Source organism: Lampris incognitus, chromosome 17, assembly GCF_029633865.1.
Source record: "Lampris incognitus isolate fLamInc1 chromosome 17, fLamInc1.hap2, whole genome shotgun sequence".
Classification (NCBI taxonomy): domain Eukaryota; kingdom Metazoa; phylum Chordata; class Actinopteri; order Lampriformes; family Lampridae; genus Lampris; species Lampris incognitus.
In genome coordinates, this window is record NC_079227.1 from 13,175,966 (window position 1) to 13,196,859 (window position 20,894).

Genomic DNA, 20,894 nt, shown 5'->3' on the forward strand with positions numbered 1-20,894 from the left:
TCTCTCTCTCCCCCCTCCTCTCCTCGGAGTTGACTGAACCAGGAGCAGTCCTTGTTGGTCATCTCTATTGTAACACCCCAGTTAATCCCCTAGGTGTCACTGTCTCCTCTCCACGTACTTACAATTTCGTTTAGCAAAGCGCCGTGCATCTGAGAGGTAGTTGGCTTGCATAGCACTGGGAGTCTAAACCACGGACTCTTACTGGACACTCGTCCCACCCGGGGATTGAATCCCCAATCAACTGCGGGTATTCTGTCCTCATTTCACGCCCGTTTGCTCAACTAGACAGACAGCTAACAGCTAACACATCCAGTGAACTTCAGAGGCAAGATGTAGTTTCCAGGCTTTTACTTGTCTTCACTTCAACATTGGAGTGTTATTCTTTTTTTCCTTTTTTGTAAAACTGCAAACAAACACAAAATGTACATTATAAATGTGTCTTGTCATTACTCACGTAACCGGTTGTTTTCTTGCCCGGTGCGGGATTCGATACGGTGTGTACTGCACCACAAGACGCCATCGCTAACCGCTCGGCTAAAGGGTCAGACCCGTCATCTAACGACTAACGCGTCTTATTAGTAGTTTACACTCATATTCCATACAAACAGATATGCGCTAGCCTAGCCTGTCAATCAGGTTACATGGAATAGCTTTTGAAGCTAACGTGGCTAACGCGATTTAAACGAGCATTCAAAACGTTCTGTCGAGATGCATTATTAAATACATTTCTAAGTCAGTACTTACAAGCAAAGCCTTCCCAAGCCAAGCACGCTTTCAGGAGTTAGTGGGAAATTTAAAAGATTTCCTGGAGAACAGCGTAATCACACAACTTCTGTCAATCAGCTTCGGGAATTACAATGAACGTTGACCGGTGACGTCACAGCCCTTTGACTGCTACGTATTTACGAAATCATTCTGTTTTCAAGGGAAGCCGCTAGATGGCGCAAAATCACCACGAACAACACTGGATTGCCACTAAAACAAGAACGCCTCGAAAGCGGGAAAGCCGGCGTTCTTACCAATCGAGCTATCCAGCTACTCCAGTGTTCCCACGTGGTAATGTTTGTTATGGCAGGACAGTCTGTCCCTGAGCACTTCCCTTTATTCCCGCTCACTGACTCGGTCTGCTGCTGAGAGCAAAGGAATGAGAAGTTTGGTGTGGTTTTTAACCCTCTATTACACTTCAGCGATAGGGAAGTAAACTATGCTATAAATGAGCATGTAATTGTGGGTTTATTGCATACTTAATGGTGCGGTTATATACGAAACATTTATTCACAAATAGCTGGCTACGTGACGTCATACTTTTCACATTTGAATGTCAAATTGTATCTTCTTAATCGCTCAATGAAAATATCTACTTTCCCTTATTAGAAGTGATTTTTTTTAAATCAGTCTCCAAAGTGTATATATTTGAAACTGCCGGTCTCACGTCGTCTGCACGGCGAAAATGCCATTTTGCGGGAAAGGTGGCGGCAAAAGTAAATTGCGCATGCGCGACAGGGGAGGCTAAGCGTTTTTTTTCTTATTATTTTGACATTTCACCGGGAACGGTAGATTTTGACCTGTATTCAAGTCAAAACAACGTTTGGAAGTTTCTCCAGATTAGAGTGGACCTACGACCTAAATACACCGATCAGCCCAAACATGAAAACCACTGAAAGGTAAGTGAATAACATCGATTATCTCATTACAATGGCACCTGACAAGGGGTGGAGTATATTAGGCAGCAAGTGAACAGTCAGTTCTTGAAGTTGATGTGTTGGAAGCGGGAAAAATGGGCATGCTTAAGGATCTGAGCGACTTTGATAAGGGCAATGCTAGATGACGGGGTCAGAAAACGGCCTAAAACAGCAGGTCTTGTGGGGTCTTCTTGGTATGCAGTGGTCAGTACTACCTACCAAAAGTGGTCCAAGCAAGGACAACCGGTGAACTGGCAATAGGGTTATAATCACCCATGGCTCATTGATCCATGTGGGGAGTGAAGGCTAGCCCGTCTGGTCCAACCCCATAGAAGAGCTACTGTAGCTCAAATTGCTGAAAAAGTTAATGCTGGCTATGATAGACAGGTGTCAGAACACACAATGCATTGCAGCTTTCTGACTATGGGGCTGCGTAGCCACAGACTGGTCAGTACCCCGTCCAGCACCGAAAGCGCCTACAATGGGCACGTAAGCATCAGAACTGGACCATAGAGCAATAGAAGAACGTGGCCTGGCCTGATGAATCATGTTTTCTTTTACATCATGAGGACAGCTGGGTGCGTGTGCGTCATTTATCTGGGGAAGAGATGGTACCAGGATGCACTATGGGAAGAAGGCAAACCACCAGAGGCAGTGTGATATTCTGGGCAATGTTCTGCTGGGAAACCATAATTCCTGGTATTCATGTGGATGTTATGTTGACACGTACCATCTACATTAATATCAATGCAGACAGGTACACCTCTTCATGGCAATGGTATTCCCTGATGGCAGTGGCCTCTTTCAGCAGGATAATGTGCACTGCCACACTGCAAATTGTTCAGGAATGACTTGAGGAACATGACAAAGAGTTCAAGGTGTTGACATCCATTCCACCCATCCATTATCCAAACAGCTTATCCTGCTCTTGGGGTCGCGGGATGGTGGAGACTATCCCAGCAGTCATTGGGCGGTAGGCAGGGGGACACCCTGGACAGGCCGCCAGGCCATCACAGGGCAATAATATTAAAACTTTGAAAATCCAGAACGGTCAAAATGACTGTCTTGGTCATTCTAGTTTAAAATGTTCGGAACCACGGCACAAAACTCGGACTGTTGGGGCGTCCAGGTAGTGTGCCTTTGTGCCAAGCCTCCAGTAAGTACAACAGAGGTACTTAGTTTTCATACGTGGATTCCTTCCGATGCCAGGTGGAAATGGATTGTCGCTAGCTGGAGGGACAACTTCACCATTAGCCACCATACCCGCATTTGTAGCTGGTAAGGTGTTGCCTTGGCCTCCAAATTCCTCGGTTTCAATCTGATCGAGCATCAGTGGGATGTGCTGGAAAAAGAAGTCCAATCCATGAAGGCCCCACCTCGCAACTTACAGGACTTCATGGATCTGCTGCTAATGTCTTGGTGCCAGATACCAGAGGACACCTTCAGAGGTCGTGTGGAGTCCATGCCTTGATGGGTCAAAGCTGTTGTGGCGGGACGAGGGTGATCTACCAATATTAGGTAGGTGGTGTTAAAGTTTTGGCTGATCGTTGTAAACCAACAGTCTCTGTCTGGCGACTGCAAGGCAGAAGTGATGTACAACACACACCCACATCAATACAAGAAACGCCTATTTGCCAATTTAAGAAACGCCTCCAGTACAAGATACCCCACCCCACCCCTGTGCGCGCTGAGGTTAAGGTTGGGAGGTTAAGGTTAGGGCAAATGATCCGAGTCCTGCTACAAGTTACGACCCTACACGTTCCGCCTCTGTCCTGCAGTCCGCAGACAGACCCTTCTCAAATAAACCGGGCTCTGGTGACCAGGATCCGCACTGCCTTCAGCGTTTAATGATGAATATGACCAGCAGGTGGTGCTATAGCCTGGCTTTTAGTGTCCAACCTTTTCTGTCAATAAACGGTGTATCCACATGAACTGATTCAACCTTCTTTGATTTTCTTACCTGGATTATAGAGCATGCATCAAGACGCCCCTGAACCAGCTTCATTCCAGAACTCCAGCATCCCACCCAGTCTGAGGGTCTCTGCAAAACAGAGAATCTTTCTGCTTACTGTTTAGTCTTAGTTTATTTTGAGTGGATTTGCATGTGTGTGCATTTGTGTGTGTGTGTGTGTGCATGTGTGTGCATGTGTGTGCGTGTGTGTGCGTGTGTGTGTGTGTTGAGTGGGATGGAGACGGTGCTTAGCTTCCCCTCACCCTTGGCATTTATCAAGAGGAAGCAACAAAAAGAGAGGGAGAGAGAGAAAGGGGGGGAGAGAGTTATGCAACATGTGGAGTTTCCCATGCTTATATAAACCCCCTCCTACACACACACACACACAGACAGACAGACACACAAACACACACAGAGGCATTTGTGTGTGTGTGTGCGCGCGCGTTGAATTGCAAGATACCATTGCAATGCAGTTTGCAGATTACAGTAATGGAGTGTTGGGCAGACAGATTGACAAGCAGACAGGGAGACGGACAGACAAAAACAAACAGACAGACAGACAAGCAGGCACAAATGCAGACAGACAGACAGACAGACAGAAAGACAGACACACACACACACACACACACACACACACGTGTCGTGTGCACACGCATGCGCATGCGCACAAAGCTGAATGCTGAATCAAGCTGTCGTCAGATTATAATATCAAATCAAATGAAAAGACCTTTTAATCTGAAAGAGGGAAAGAGGGAGAGAGAGAGAGAGAGAGATTATGTAAGGCGGATTTTTTTGGGAAGGTGAGACAGCATCTGGTCTAATGGAAAACTGAAACACACACACACACACACTCAATTTTCACATCTTTTCTGATTTGTTCGTATGGCAGAATACAGCTACTTCTTACCCTACATTCAAAGATCTTTCCTGTGATAGCAAACAGGTTGGCAGGCCAGGTAATGACAGTACGCACGTGCTCATGCTAGTTTCAGTGGTGAATGTAGCTAATTATCTTAAGTATTGGTGTCAGCATTACTTACCAGGTGAATGAGGTCTGTTAAGTACGAAGAGAAAAACTAAGGATTCCTCTGGAAATGACCACCCAACTGTAGTATCTATCTCCAGTGGATTAGTCTGGTGTTGAAAGTTACCAACACATGCTGTAAACTTTTCTCTTCAGGAATTTTGTGTCATTTCTGCGCAAGTTGTACTTCTAATGAACTAGTTAGATTTGCTCACAGGCATCAGTTCATTAACAGTTGTGCTGATTGCATTTTGTAACACACACTAATAGGTAGTGGACAACGGTGAGCGAGTGGAGGGGTACGGGCTGGATGGATGTAAGAAAAAGTTGGATCAAAGTATATTAAAACCCATATCATTCATCAAAGATCGTGATGTAAATTACACAAGGACTTCCACTCCAGTCGAAGAGAATATGAAGCTAGTATCTGAATGTCAGAGCAGGCAGACAGACAGGTTACATTAGGACAGTCCCACAATGTGACCAGCCCTCCGGCCTAAACAGCACTCAGACAAAGTGTGTGTGTCTTGTGTGTGTTAGTGTTAGTGTGGTTGACTGTGCAGGCTGCGTTACATGTGACTGAGAATCTAGCCCACAACACACACACACACACACACACACACACACACAGCCTTTATCGCATTAGATGGAAGTGGTGGTTCTCAACGACAAGCCTGCCTGTCAATCATCTGGTGATATTAACTGATGACTCCGCCCATGGGATCAGAGGCACTTCCTGGTCTGATTCTACTGCTCTCCACTGCAAAGTCTGTTCAACAACAGCTATTCTATTCGAATAGATTCTCCTCTCTATTTTACACTGTTCTGTCCTATTCTGTTCTATCAGTCACTATTTTGGTCCGATTTGGAGGAGGCAAATGTGACTGTGTGGTCAAATTGCCAACTTACCTCTTCTCTCAGGGTTCTTTTCACAGGCCTTGAAAACTGCAGTCATCAAGCCACTCTTAAAAAAGAATAATCTAGACACTTCACTAACGAACAATTATAGGCCGATATCAAATCTCCCATTTCTAAGTAAAACCATTGGAAAAGCCGCTTTCCAACAGCTGAACAACTTCGTGGCACTAAACAAGTTTTCCAGTCAGGATTTTGACCACACCAAAGCACTGAGACTACTCTTGTTAAGGTCTTTAATGAGATCCGCTTAAACATATACAGTGACAGAATCTCAGTCCGAGTATTATTGAATCTCAGTGCTGAATTTGACACAGTCGACTACAAAATATTACTAGACCAACTGGAAAACTGGGTGGGGCTTTCTGGCACAGCACTAAACCGGTTTGAATCCTACTTAAAGGACAGAGACTACTTTGTTTCTATAGGTAATTACAAATCTGAGCACACAAAAATGATCTGTGGTGTTCCCCAAGGCTCCATTCTGGGGCCTTTTCTATTTATCATCTATATGTTCCCACTAGTTCAGACTATGGAAAACAGCAAAAATATGTTACCTTAATTATGCAGACGACACACAAATTTACATAATCATATCACCAGGGGACTATAATCCCATACAAGCGTTGACTAAGTGCATCGAGCAAATAAATGATTGGATGTCTCAGAATTTTCTTCAATTCAAAAAATATAAAACCGAAGTAACCGTCTTTGGAGCCAAGGAAGAGTGATTAAAAGTCAGCACTCAGCTATAAACATTATTGTTAAAAACTACAAACCGAGCCAGAAATCTTGGTGTAGTCCTGGACTCAGACCTGAATTTACGTAGCCAAATTACAAAGTCAACCTACTGTCACCTGAACATATATATCGAGAATTTAAGGATTTATGTCTCAGCAGGATTTGGAAAAAAAAAACTTGTCCATGGATTTATCTTCAGTCGACTCATCTTTACAGGTCTCTCTAAAAAAATCAATCAAACAACTACAGCTGGACGCTGCTACTCGAGTTCTTACTAAGACCAAAAAAGTGGATCACATAACTCCAGTTCTGAGGTCGTTACACTGGCTTCCTGTCCATCAAAGAATCGATTTTAAAACTCTGCTCTTGGTTTATAAAGCACTGAATGGTTTAGGGCTAAACACATTTCTGATCTTCTGCTACTCAATGAACCATCCATACCTCTCAGATCATCTGGGACAGATCTGCTTTCTGTCCCCATAGTCAAAACTATAAACATGGAGAGGCAGCCTTCAGTTTTTACGCACCATATAACTGTAACAAACTCCCAGAAAACTGCAGGTCTGCTGTAACTCTCGGTTCTTTAAATCAAGGCCGTTTTCTGTTTGCTGCTGCCTTTTATTGAATCAATTTGAAGCTTTTGATTATCATCTTACACTGTACTGTAACTGTAACTTTACTCTCCTGTTTTATTTGTCTTATCTTATTGTTTCTTTTTATTTGTATTTAAATGTTTCGTATTGCCTTATGTTGTTTTTAAATGTTATCTAAAGAAAGCACTTTGAATTGCATTGTTGCTGAAATGTGCTATACAAATGAATTTGCCTTGCCTTGCTGATGAACACATGAAAACAGGAATGCTTATAATCTCTGCCAGTCTGTCAGCTCCAATTAGGCTCTCTCTCCAATTGTCCCTGTCTCTTGAACTGTCTCTTGAGCTCTCCAACTAGCTGTTTGCCTCTCTGTTCCTCTCTCAGACTTTGTCTCACACTTAAAATCAAATGTAGGCAAACGTCACAAAAATTATATTTGCGCAGAAATGTTGACATTTCCGCAAGGACTGATGTCTCCTTGAAATGAAGCTAAACATTTTAATTTTTTGCTCCAAAAACATTTAATTTCGTAGGTACTCTTTGAGGACCCAAAAGTGGGTCACATGACAAGGCCCATGGATAAATTTAGGACAAACTTGGACTGGAACCTTAATGGGGGCTCTGATCTGTGGTTGCCAAGCCAGCGTGTTTTGTTTTGAACAATTTATATTGCTTTAAATTATCATTTAAATTTCCCTCAAACATTTCTGAGCTGCAGCAGGAAGATTCTCTCAATTATTCTCTTCAAAAACCTTTGGACTCTTAACTGTGAATGAGGAAGGCTAGCAAAGATGCCTGTGCATTTCTGGGTTTTGTTTCTCCACAGACGGACCAGAGGACATTCCAGACAATTCAGACACCAGTTGGTCTTTCTCAAGCTTGTCTATGTACCACTATAACCCAGTTAATCTCTTAACCTCCCATCGGACAGAACCACAGTCACTCCAGAAATGGACTTTTCAAACAATATTTATAAACTAAAGATTTTTACATGAAAAAGGTTTCCTATCTGACGACCACAATCCATTGACCAAAAATTTCTATCGAGCATTTTAGAAGGAAGCCCTTGATTTATTGTGAGTCTCTGTGGAGTAAAGTGTCACCCAAATGATGGAACAGAAATGAGGCTTAAAATATTACTTTTATTCAGAAAGGAAACATAAAGGAACAGTCCAACTGACAAAAAATAGAAATTCCCTCACAGTACAAAAATATTCAAACTATTTGCCTTTTTTGTCCATCTTTTTTGACATATAGTCACCTGATATTCAACTTCCCGTTTACAAAATTCCATATTTCAGTAGAACATCATTACATCGCTTTTCAGTGTTGCTAGGGTACAACGGCTAACACAGCACAGTAGCTAGCCAACCAGGTCAGCGCAATTTCCACCACAAAGCCGGGCCGAGCTAGTCAGCGTTGGGCCATTTATTTCTTGCTGTCAACAGAGGGATGTGTCCCTGTGTTGTTAGCCCAGGCTAACCTGACTAGTGTGGCTGTGGTCAAGTGGCTTCGGGTTTCCCACGATGTTGGACCTTTGCACTGTGATGGAAATAAACAAGGACACCGTTTCACTGGTGGTTTTCCATCATTCAGTCAGACTTCTCTACAAATATGCAGAAGTTTACAGTAGATTTCCTGCACATCGACATCCTGTTACGGCTCGTTTAGATAGCTGTAAAAAGCACCACCCGTTAGTTTAAGGTTTGCAACATTTCCATTTTTAAAGGTTTTGGATTCCCTTTAATACACATTCACATTTCATTTCCCTCTAATCTCCTAGACTTACTGACCCCTTTCCGTTAAGAAACCTATCACAATAGCTTTCTTTATTTCAGTCACCCTGTAAGAATGTTGCTCGCCTATTATAGTCCAAACCTGACCAAACTCTATATATGGCTCTTCTCCCGTGTGCTGCACAGGAGGAAACTCACATACACACATGCATGCGCGCACACACACACGCACCCACACACACACACACACACACACACACAGACCCGCTGTAGAAGTAACTAAAAGAGCTTGGGTGATAGCACTGGAAGTGTTTTTATGTTAAGTGAAGGCTTCCTAAGCTAATACAGCAAGAAAAACGAACAAAAAAAGTGCACTTGTTTTTAGGTGTGTGTCTCAGGCCTTCACAGGTTTTCCAAGAGGGCAGTAAAAATGATCATTACACAACATCACCTTGACTGCTCAAGAAAATCTTTGAAAGAAATCACTGAGGTTTCCTTTCACCATACAAACACAAATAACATGGTTAGACACTTTTTGCATTTTTACAAAAAGAAAAAAAAACAGTGGGTGGTGTTATCCACATGCTAAAAAGAATTAAACATTGCTATTTCTCTTTTACATTTCTTTTACTATTCTTCCAGCACTGTCAAAGTAGCATCAAGGTCAGCTCACTCCAAAATGAAGCTGTCACTCTTTAACCTTAACACTCATTCCTCCTCAGATCAGCCTATCCAAACACACCCAGATATATACATCAATATTTGCCTGACGATAAACACTTGCCAAGCCAGAGGCAGCACAGCAGGATTAAAGACAATTGCTTAATTTCTTTATCTGACTCCTTAATTTTCAGGTTTGCACCATTAAATACTTGGAGAAGTCATGTGACATTGGACATGACCTCTGTTTTAACCAGGGGATCGAAACATTTTGAGTAGTTTCAGTCGCAAAATTCTCCAAAAAACAAAAAAACAAAAACAAACACACAAGATAAAGATTGACATAACAGAAAACAGGTAGAGATTATGGGAATATGAATTTACTTAAGCTTTGACATGGAGCACAAAAGCTTCTGCTTCATTTCCTTAAAGAGACTGCATAGCAGATGTTAACTGTGCTTGAATGTCAATCCTAATAAAATTCACTTTTGGTCTATGGACGACAAGGAAATTAAATAATTTTTTTTCCCTCAATAACAAGATCAATAAGAATCAATAGCTTGATATGTTGTATTAGCGTTGTCATTTTTTCACTGACTCATGCATGGAAATGTTGCTACAGAACTGTAAAGTCTTTGACATATGCAAAGGCCTGTTATAAACTGAGGACAAGAGCATCAGTAAAAGGCGATGGTGGCCATGAAAGACACCTACTTGTGGAGCTCTTGCGATTTATTTTTACCCATCTGTGGACCCAAAATTGCCTGGCAGCAATCAAAATGTCTGCCCTCTGGTCCTTCAATTAGCATTTCAGTGCAGCAATGCGGGACACCAACAGAACTGAACTGGCTACTGGTAACGAATTCCAAGTTGTACTGCAGTAGTTTAAACACACTTTACCAAGAGCATATAACATCTGCCCCAACCTGAGAAGTCAGTTATACTACTTGAAACACTATGTACTTCCTTTACGAACCGAAAGATAATAAGGAACCCCATCCAATTCCATCTTCTTTGTGTTCTTGGTCAATGCCATAATCCCGCTCATACTATACACATACATACTCAGTCAAGCATTTTTAAAAATGAAGAGGACTGAATGGAAACAATGTATTCTCCATCCCTGAATAGTTTATATTTCATCCACTTTGCAGTGGTAGATTTTGGAATACTTTGGGAATAAAACTAAAGTGCAAGTTCTGTCTACTTAATGTCTGAACTGAGATCAGCTCCGCAGCGCTGATGCTGACGGTTCTCACCCAAAGAGAGAAAAGTTGCAGCAAATTCACTTTCAATTCAGTCAATTCACTCACAGACAGAGTGAAATTTGTTTACTTAAAGCATGACTACAGGTACAAATATTTATGTAATGCCTATGTGATATTTTCCATTATTTTAAATATTTCTTTTGCCAGGCTTAATTTTCAGTATTAGTTTTGGAAAAAGAACTGACTTCCTGGGTGGACTGAATTCAAAGTGAACTGCGAGCTGTGCGCCTGTCCAAAACACTGAAGAAGGCATCAAGGTTTATACATCATTAAACGATCAACACATTAAATATCTGTAAAAATATTTTCCATTTCTAAAACACAGCAGAAAGTTAGAGGTCTTAATTCTAGTCTAAACAAATCAAGTCTAGTTTGTTTTATCTAATGGAACATGCCCTTAGGGTTTAACAGGCTGGTTGCAGGTATGTTGACTGTATGTATGGAAAGTGTTCCAGGCTGATGGGATTCTCCATGTTGAAGAGCTGAGCACCACATAGCACACCTTCAACTTGATGCTGTGAAGGCTGAACAGCTCTTCATCATTCCATTTGTCCTGGCGGTGGGGAGGGTGGGGTGGGAGTTGGCTGAGTGGGGGGTATTCAGGGAAGAGCTAGGTGAAGGCCCACTGTCTATGACACACCCTTACAGCCCAATCCCCTTAAACATTGTTCGCAGGTTGCCATGATGCTCTGGTGAAGCATTGTAAAGCTTAAGCCATGTGCTGTGAAATCCTTTTGCTAAACCTTACAAAGCCTTCATAGAGCCGTATGAGATCTTGAACAGATTTACAGTTCTTGGCATTCTTTAAAACAGTGGTCTCCAACCCTTTACCTGGAGAGATACGGTTGTGTCGATTTTCGCGCCAGTGTTAAATTGGGGTCGGAGTGAAAGTGACTGGTCGGTAGCTGTCCAGGAGCAGGGCTAGAGAACACCGTTCTAAAAAGGATTTATAAATCTTTCTGAAACTCCCGTGAGGTCTTAAAGAGTTTTTCCATTTAGGATTCTGAAGTCGGCAACGTTCTTCTGGGTAAAACCTGATTTACAGTTGAATCTATCAAGCTTTCTCGCTTGATTAACCTTCATCTCCGCGTGATGTCCTAGCTTCTAATAAGGACGAGATATATTCATTTTAGGGAAGCAAAGAAGGCTGTAGTATGTCCCCCAACTGCTGATGTTGTTCATACGAAGGTGGTGTGAATTTAAATCCTGGTTTGGTTAGAAGTCGTTTCTTTTAGGGAAACAAATACAGCAATGGAGCAGAAGATATGTCATGTGACAGCCTTACCAGTAGGGGGTGCTGCTCTCTAAGCGGCCCCAGCTCTGCCACTCCGGGAAGATCCCAGCAGATGTTCTGGGGCTTCCAAACCGATCAAACTCCATGTCCACCTTCCTCTCTCTGCCACTGTCTCTCTGGATCTCAAGTGTCACGGTCCCAGTGGCTGTCCCAGTCTGGTTGCTGTTGGCTGGTACTAGGCAGTAGTTTTTCCCATTGTTGTTGTCCCAGAAGATCTGGTTCTTTGCCTGGTACTGAATACAGAACTCCACCCGTTCTGAGGGCTCCAAAACCTCAGGGAAGGAGATGCTGAAGGCGAAGGTGTCAGTCTCAGGACAGCTGTACACGTTGTTCAGATAGATACACGGAACATCCTCGAAGGAGAGCCATGAGTTGAAGGTGATGCGGACTGCAACAGATTTCTCAAAGCTGATGTTTTGGACCTTGACAGTTCCAGAAAGTGAGCGCTCCTGGACAGAGCAGTTCTCCAAGCAGACCTGCTGGGCTTTAAGCCGGTTCCTGAGCTCCAGGTAGTCTGAAGCCGGCTGGGGAAAGTCCAGAACCAGACAGGGACTGTGGTCCTCGGGGCCTGGCAGGGGAATAAGGGAGGAGTCAAACTTCTAGGAGTAGAATATATGGAGTGATTAGTAAGCATAACACTGGGAGAACAAAACAAGAAAAGAGTTAGATAGTTTAAACGGCCATCAGCTAAGCAACTTTTTCCACGCTTACAGTCATACTACTCCCCAATATCATCATCAAAATTGCTCATATGAGGAAATGTTGCGAGGAAGTCAGTCTTACTCACACTGACAAGAAAGAGGAAGTGGTTGGTTGGGGTCAAAAGGTCTCTCTGATCAGTTGAGGCAGTACAACAGACCCTACACACTTTTTTCTCTTATGTCTTTGGATAAAAGTACTAGGACATGTAAGCATACAGGACTGCACAGCAATGGCAGAGTGGAAACAGGGGTATAGTATTGGCAGATCTGACCAAAAATGTATCACATTTGCACAGAAATATTAAGAATTCATTGAGGACCGATTGCCTTTGATTGAAACGAAGCCTCATATTTCAGTTTTTAATTGGATAACTTATTTAAGTGTGGTTCCTCTTCAAGGACAAATTATCCAAGAAGTGCAATATCCTCCATTTCGTCCCTTATTTTACCCCAGTAGAAATACCTTAAGACTTCTTTTAATAATTGTAAAGAGGTACTCAACCAGCCAGAATCAAAAGTACTTTATCCCCTTTGTTACCTTCCTCCTCTTCTAGCCTGATCCTGGCTGTGGCGCCCTCTAAGTCTGTCAAATGGAATTGCAGCTCGGCGAGTGGATCTTCCTCAGTCTCTTTAAAAACATGGATATCTGTCAGAGCCATGCCTTTTGAGTCAGCAAAAACCACCTTCTTAGTCTTCCTTGCCCAACCATTGCTAGAAAGCGCCATGGTTGTGCTGGTGCCCTCTGTTAAGCAGGAGGTCTCACTGCAGTGTTTGGAGCTGAGGCAGGGGCGCAGCGGTTCACATCGTGGTAACAGGGCAGCCGTCGAGGAGGGACAGCAGTTGTCATAGTTTCCGAGGAAGGAGCGTAGAGGTGGAGAGCTGGCTAGGCAGATTCTCATCGCCATGTCAACAGGCATGATTGGAGATGGAATCCCTGGACGAGGGTTCAATATGTGGAGAACCCTGGAGAGGGGAAGGGAGACAACAGAGAGGGAGACATACTAATTAAGAAGATCTCTTGGTAGTAGAATGGAGGGACAGAGTTGTCTGTGAAGACCCATTTATTATTCAAGCCATTTATCATTCATAAATCAATCAGTTCAATCAGTTATTGTCAGACAGAAAAAAGTTACAATCCTGAAGACTGTTGTTTTACTTACTAAAGCCTTTGGTGACACATTTAGTAACTGCAATGGTGTTTGACTACAGTAAATACCAGACGAAAGCCACCATTTCTGTTGTGTCAACTTCCCCGCCGCAGAACAAAACAACATGAACCTGAGTTTTAGCAATTGATGTTGCAGTGTCTGTCGGTAAAGGTCTTTTATCAGCTTGTTCTGCTATATCTGCTTGTTAGACACAACAACTTCACTTTTTCAGGGTCACCGCCTTCCTCTTCTGAATTTGGCTAAAATGCTGTGTGCTTTATCATTTTTCACAGCAAAGTCCAAGCATAATGTAACCATTAAAATGGGCAGCAACTCAGACAGTTGTGATTTGGAGAGTCATACATTAGCTGTTATCTTGAATATGCAAATGATAAAAAAGAATAACTTTTTTTTTGCAAATCTTTAGGATTGCAGATTTAGTACGAAAAATTAATCCCCAAATGCTGTCACAGAAACCATGAATAACAGCACCTTGAATTAAATAAACTCAGTTTCAGAAAGAGCAATGGAGACTTTGTCCAGTCTTTTCCCAAAGTTTGGATTTTGTATTAAACAGCTGAGTAAGGTTGCAGAATTGTTTAAAATAATCATACTAGTTATTCTATTTTGTGATCACCATTATTTGTCTCAGTAGAAAAAAAAAACATACTGCACTTTGAGGTCATTTGATCATTTTTTGACTCCATACCTGTCTTCTACTGGTCAGTCCTGTCTTAAGGGTGTGCAATATTTCTGGATGCAGGTGAAACAGCTTTTTAGTCAATAAAACAGCCAAATGTTTTACTGGCTGTTTGGCTGGCTGCCTGCTTATTGGTCGATCACAAAGCCAGACTGTAGTATTGCAGCATCATTGCCAACTGGTCTCCACAGGAGGAAAAATGGGTCTGTGCTCCGCTTTCGATCACAACTTTATCCAAATGAGCCATCCATCCATTATCCCAACCGTTTATCCTGTTTTCAGGGTCATGGCGATGCTGGAGCCTATCCCAGCAGTCAAATCAAAATCATAATCAATACCAAAGTCACATGAAAATGACATCACACTTTAAGAACAACATGAACAAACAAAACTCAAACCCTCAAGTGCACCCAATCTGTCTTTTCAAACTAGTTGAATTCCTCACACACCAAGCCACTGCACTCAACCTTCTGCAGTTTGTCTCAAACAGGAAAAAAACAAACCAGCGCTGACTGTTTCCTTGTAAGGTCAAGGAAACAGTCAGCGCTGGTTTGCATCTTGACGCTATCAGTTCCTGCTAACCCTTCAACCTGCATTCTGTGGAAACCAGGTCTGTTGTGACTGGTATCCCTGGTCTGCCAATTCACATACCCGCAAAGCAGCATCCGTACAGTGGTAGGATTTAAACCAAGTCCACTTTTGTTTTAAGTCACATTAAATCCAGTTTGTCTTGCTTGGGGCCAGTCTCATTAAAAACAAACCAGTTCTCTTGTCAAGTACCTGGGGACTCGTCTGGGAGCCAAAGCCATGAACACACCCTGACTTAACAGAGTGGACTCAAATGAGAGTAATGTTCAATACTATTACTCCGGGCAAAGCACTTCCTGAAAATAGGCATACGAACGGTAGGCTGGCACTTGATACTGGAATAGGCCTACCGAGTTAGCCTATTATTTCAGTCTGCCAATCATCGAATTTGAACAAACTCTCAACAGCTGAAATGAGCAGGCAGGTTTGTATGCGGAAAGAGATGGGCAATATTAAAGGTTCAACTCAAGCCAGAAGCCAAGGCTGTGAAACGTCGGTGAGTTCTTAAGGTACCCGGTACTCAGAACACAACACTTGGTCGAACTAAATACGGACGGACGTTCATCGGCGTTACGAAAAGTAACGATACGAAAAGTAACGCAACTCGAAAACGACATTACAGTTGTGCGCCAACCTGTTGTTCGCTATTTACCAGCTCCGTGTGTCACCTCTTCACACGGACGTCCCGTTCATGACCCAAGTGGTTTGTTCGGAGTAACAAACAGCTTGGCCAGAGGACGTCAAGTGCCGAATCAGGAAGGACTACAAATTAGAAAACCGACCGCGTTAACAATAAGCTGTACATACGTCATCGCACACATCAATACATCGGTGAGTTCTACTGGGAACGTGAACTTTTACGTTAAATTAGACGGAAAAAAATCGCCTTTGTCTCCTGGAATCTGCCATTGCGCAGTTATGTATCCCTTCCGTGCTTGGCTTTGGCCTCTGCCTCTCTCTCTCTCATCTCTCTCTCTCATCTCTCTCTCACATCTCTCTCATCTCTCTCTCGTCTTACCTGGTACAATTCATTGGAAACGTTGAGACAGGGGAAAAAAAGACTTAAAAGAATCCAAAACTTATGTTCGTTGAAATGTAAAAAGCCGTCTTAAATGTACGTTTACGCTTCTCTACACCTCCATCTACTTCCACGGCTGGACCACCACCACCACGCCCCCGTCCTGTCTGGCACGACCCGCGGGACTCAAGAGCACGGCTCCGTCACGGCGGCGCTGCTTGCTTTTTTGTTTTTTTGTTGTTTTTTTTTTGGACGTGTTTCTGTGATCACCAAACGGTAACCAACGAGAAGAGAGCGAGAGACGGTTTGGCGACCAATCAGCGCTGCCCCCCCCCGAATTGTTGTCGACTTTTCTGTCCAATCAGAGAGAGAGAGAGAGAGAGAGAGAGAGAGAGAGAGAGAGAGAGAGAGAGAGAGAGAGAGCGAAAGAGAGCGAGAGCGAGAGAGCGCGAGAGAGCGAGAGAGAGGGGGGGCAGATAGACAGGCAGAGAAAAGCCTAGAAAGACTCAAGGAAGGATACCTAGAGAGAGAGAGAGAGAGAGAGAGAGAGAGAGAGAGAGAGAGAGAGAGAGAGAGAGAGAGAGAGAGAGAGAGAGAGAGAGAGAGAGAGAGGGCGCAGACGTCACTACGTCCCAAGCTAACTAACTCTATAGCGTTTGCCTCACCTGAAACCCGGAGACTTGGTCTCCGCAACTGGAAGTCTTATAAGACCCCACCATTCTCCAGTTGGATCAAAGACGTGCTATCCGATTCTATTAGACAACTCAGTTATGACAGATGTAGAAATGTATGGATGTCTGGTCTCTCTTCATGGAAGTCACTATTGCTCTATCTTTTATAGACATACCAGAATAGACCTCTTTCCTCCCAATTACAGCAACCACCCTTTTTATTCTAAGCATTGGGACTAGGGATGGGTGATGCTTTAATAATTCAGGATAATTGCGCTGGAGTAAGCGCCTTATTCATGTGTTATTGTCCATGAGCCTGTCCGCCTGTTTATGTGTTGTGTCTTGAGACGTGTGGGTATGAATATTTGTGTGTAAGTATGTGCATATACTGTGTGTGTGTACTTAGAACTAGGTGTCTGACTATTGAGTGGTTCCAACTGTAACAAACAAAGCCCTTTGTTTTCACACGTTTAATTGATGATTTTGTTTGTCTTGTTGTTTTATTTTTTCTCTCATTTATTGCTTGTTTTTTGGGGGGGGGGGCAGGGGAGGGAAGGTGGTGTTGTGTGTTTTAATTTTTGTGTATATTGTAGCGAATTCGGGGGACACCGCAACCACAGGAACCTGCCGCGGCCGGGAAGCGAACCCGTATCTCCCGCACCACAGGAGACATCGCTAACCGCTAGACTAAAGGGTCAGACTCGCTAGCCAGCGGCCAGCGTGTCTACTTATCCATGCACGTTACAATATATTTTTAAGGAAAAAAAACTATAAATAAAGTTTTAAAAAAGTCGAATATAAGTGCATATATATATATTTTTTTTACCTAGTTAAAACTCGACCGATTTTCTTCTTCAACCTAGTAAAATGCATTACTGAGTGGTAATCAGTCAAGGTGCGTTTAGGCTACGGTCACACACACTCACTTCCGTTTTATGCGAGCGAAGGGGCGAATAAAACATTCACTTCCGGTGGCGAAGGAACTCTGCATCTGCGCCTCGCCTGGGGAGGTTTGTTGACAGGATGGAATGGAGAGAATTGAGATTGTTTGGGGGTGAATTTTAAAGTGAAAGGATGTAATGCGAATTTATTAAATTATGTTTTAAGCCATGCAAGCTTTGCTGTCAAGCGAAGGAGGAATAAAGCCCGTTGCGAAAAGAGGAAAGCTGAGGGGGGGGGGAGATATTTTTAGGAGTGTAATGGAAAGAGGTGATAATATGTTGTGTGGTTGTGTTAGAGAAGGTGAGTTTATTAGTGGATTTGTGGAGGGGAGCACTTTTATTGTGATTGGGGAAGGAGGGAGGGCGATGCTGGATTTGGATTAAATAGTGTGTATGGTATGTGTGTATTTTGTTTGTTTGATTTCTTTGATTTGGTGGGGGGGGTCTGTAGGCTGCCTACAGGTCTATCTGTGCTTGTCTACCTGTGTTTTAATTTGTAATTCTTATCCTTTTTGATTCTGTAGAGTTCGATGGGTTTGTGAAATATCTTGTTTCCCTGTTGGTTTTTGTATTTTGAATGTTTTTTCTATAGAATAAACGAGAGAAAAAAGTTCAACTTTGGTGAACTTTGACCGGCGAATCCGCAGCCTCAACCAATAGCAAAGAATTGTGTGTGGTGGAGGCCGCTTGGGTTAAATTGCCTGTAGTTTTCTCAGCGAGCCAGGATGGAGGAGGCTTTGATTGTTGCTGTGTCTAACCAGCCGGTATTGTACGACTTTGCCCATGAAAACTACAAACTGCCCCACAAGAGAGATGCTGCCTGGCTGGCGGTGGGCCGGGAGACAGACATTGATGGACATTTTAAGTTAAAAGCAGGGCCTTGAATTCAATCTTATATTTCACCTGTAGCCTGCAAAGTGAGGCCAAAACGGAAGTAATAGGAGTCCCATTGCGGGCTCTACATAAGAGTCTTGCTGCAATGTTTAGTCAAGTCAAGTCAAGTTTATTTATATAGCACATTTAAAACAACCACGGTTGAACCAAAGTGCTGCACAAGCTTAAAATACAATATAAAATAAGTGACACATATGAATATAAAAATATATGTAAAAAAGACACAATAAAATAAAGAAATTAAAATGTAAACAATAAAACATAAGAGTAAAAGTATATTTGCACAATAAAATCACGGTGTCGAGCTCAACTTGAATTGAATGCCAGCAAGAAGAGGTAGGTCTTTAAGTCTCTAGGGACTGAGCAGATCTTATGTGTACTGGTACGTTGTTCCAGAAATCAGGGCCAGCCACCACAGAGGCTCTGTCGCCCCTGTTCTTAAGCTTGGATCTGGGAACATGTAGGAGCATCTGGTTTGTCAACCTGAGTGCTCTGACTTGTGTATGATGATCATGTATTAGCTCAGATGAATAAGATGGTGCCAGCCCATTTAAAGACTTAAAAACAAGTAATAAAATCTTAAACTGGATTCTAAAACAGACAGGAGGCCAGTGAAGGGAGGCCAGTACAGGCGTTATGTGATCACGTCATGTCTTTCCTGTCAGAAGGTTTAGTCACAGCTAGTTGTGACTTCTCCAAAGCCAGTTTGTTGAGGCATGTGAAAAAAGAGCTGCGGTATCCAGCTGGGACAAGTCGAAACCATGTATGATGGATTGAAGTTCATGGTGAGACACGAGACTGTAACAACAACATGTCAACATTTAGTACGTGTCTTATTCAAGTCAGATTTATTAATATAGCTCTAAATCACAGTATGGTCCCAGAGGGCTTTGCAGTCACAGTACATGCCTGAGCAATATTCATGTACCGGTCCAAATCAGCTCTTAGGTTTCCAGAGCATGATTTAACATAACCTGATGGAGGGCTGCGTTTCAGCCCAACCTCTCACGCCGTCATGGTGATTCATCAATACTGTCCACTGTTGGGGTCACAGTCCTCAGTGATGGATGTTTTGCTGTCCTCTCTGCTGCTGACAGCAACATCTTTATACTGAGTGCTCATTAGGACCGTAGTCTTGTCTTCTTTTTTCTGTTTTGTTGGGCGAATAAGACAGAAGTGGGTTGGTGTCAACGAAGGCCAAACTTGACAAGAGAACGTTTCTTCCCTTTGCAACGCAGCAGGGAGGACGCCATCTTTCCTCCTCACAGTGCCTGCCCACAATGAAAACAGACTACTGTAATACCATATGAAATAGAATTTACTGTTGTATTGCCTGGTTTTTAAAAAAAAAATCACATTACTACACAAACACTGTAGCCATGCACTGCAACATTTCCATAGTATTACTATAGTAATACTGTCTACACTAGAGAAATAGTATAGTATGTATATTGCAATGCATTGAAAAAAATCCCATGAATAGTACATTTTATGGTTTTGCTGTATTCCATTTTCATATTAGTTATCATGACCCATTAACGTTTGACCAGTTCGCTTATCCTGCTCTCAGGATAAGCGGTTCGCTAATGGATGGATGGATGGATGGTTGGAGGATATAACAGTGGAGAAAATAAAGGTTGGCTTTAAAGAATGTGAAGATATTGTCATAGGTGATGTGTCCTTGTAGACTTCAGGTCGACCATCCCTGAACGGGGGGGCTAAGAGTACATCTGTTGCCGTTTTACAATGCTGTGATTGGAACCATTCCCAAATCCTCTGTGAATAGTACACATGGCCATTGAAACTCTAGTTAATGGTCACGGCTGTTTGCATACGAAACCAATTGTTTTCAGTTGTTATGCCACTGTATTGTTTATAAGGGTGGGATACCTGCACTCAGTTTAGACTGAAGAAGTCACTTCGGTGAGTGATGAAATGTTATCTGTCAGTAAACGTGTCTAGATGAGCTACTGAGCATCCATAAAGACACTTCAAGTCTTGTTTAAACCCACTTTTGTCCCCCGGCTTCTCTCAGAGGTGTCACAAACTGGTCCCTGTGTGTAAACCAGTACATCCCAGGTGTATAATGGGATCTTACACAACATACCAACCATTTGTTTACCTCAATATTTCCCAGTCTTGCTGGGCATGTTACGGTCTGAAGGGACGATGGCCTCTATAAGACCCCATGCTGTACCCACACTTACCTAAAAACACCGCCACCTGTATGATTTCCTCTACTTGTGGCGGGATAAATGGTTGAAATGCAGGTTTTACGTCGTAGACACTGGCCCTATCTACCCTGACGTTACACAGGGGGATGAGGGCCATAGCATTTTGCCATTTTCTGAGCCAAATGTGCTCCTTTA

At 42.9% G+C, this 20,894-nt stretch overlaps 1 protein-coding gene across 2 annotated transcripts; it reads right to left on the reverse strand.

Annotated features, from left to right (window-relative positions):
- Positions 1-8,028: 8,028 nt before the first annotated feature.
- Positions 8,029-16,342, reverse strand: ppp1r3cb (protein phosphatase 1, regulatory subunit 3Cb). 2 transcript variants are annotated; one of them, XM_056297311.1, is made up of 4 exons: positions 16,020-16,342; positions 14,423-14,715; positions 13,104-13,528; positions 8,029-12,432 (listed from the first exon to the last, which is right to left on the reverse strand). In XM_056297311.1, exons 3-4 carry the CDS (start codon positions 13,480-13,482, stop codon positions 11,852-11,854), a joined length of 960 nt encoding a protein of 319 aa, XP_056153286.1. In that variant the 5' UTR covers positions 13,483-13,528; positions 14,423-14,715; positions 16,020-16,342; the 3' UTR covers positions 8,029-11,851. The 2 variants fall into 2 exon arrangements, with proteins under 2 accessions (XP_056153286.1, XP_056153285.1); XM_056297310.1 differs by lacking the exon at positions 14,423-14,715.
- Between the last annotated feature and the right edge of the window lie 4,552 nt (positions 16,343-20,894).

What these genes read in the sequence shown, in the direction of transcription:
- ppp1r3cb (XM_056297310.1), bottom strand. An exon ending in CAGGCTAGAAGAGGAGGAAG is followed by an intron (nt 12,433 to 13,103) that starts GTAACAAAGGGG and finishes TTCCCCTGCCAG; the next exon opens with GCCCCGAGGACCACAGTCCC.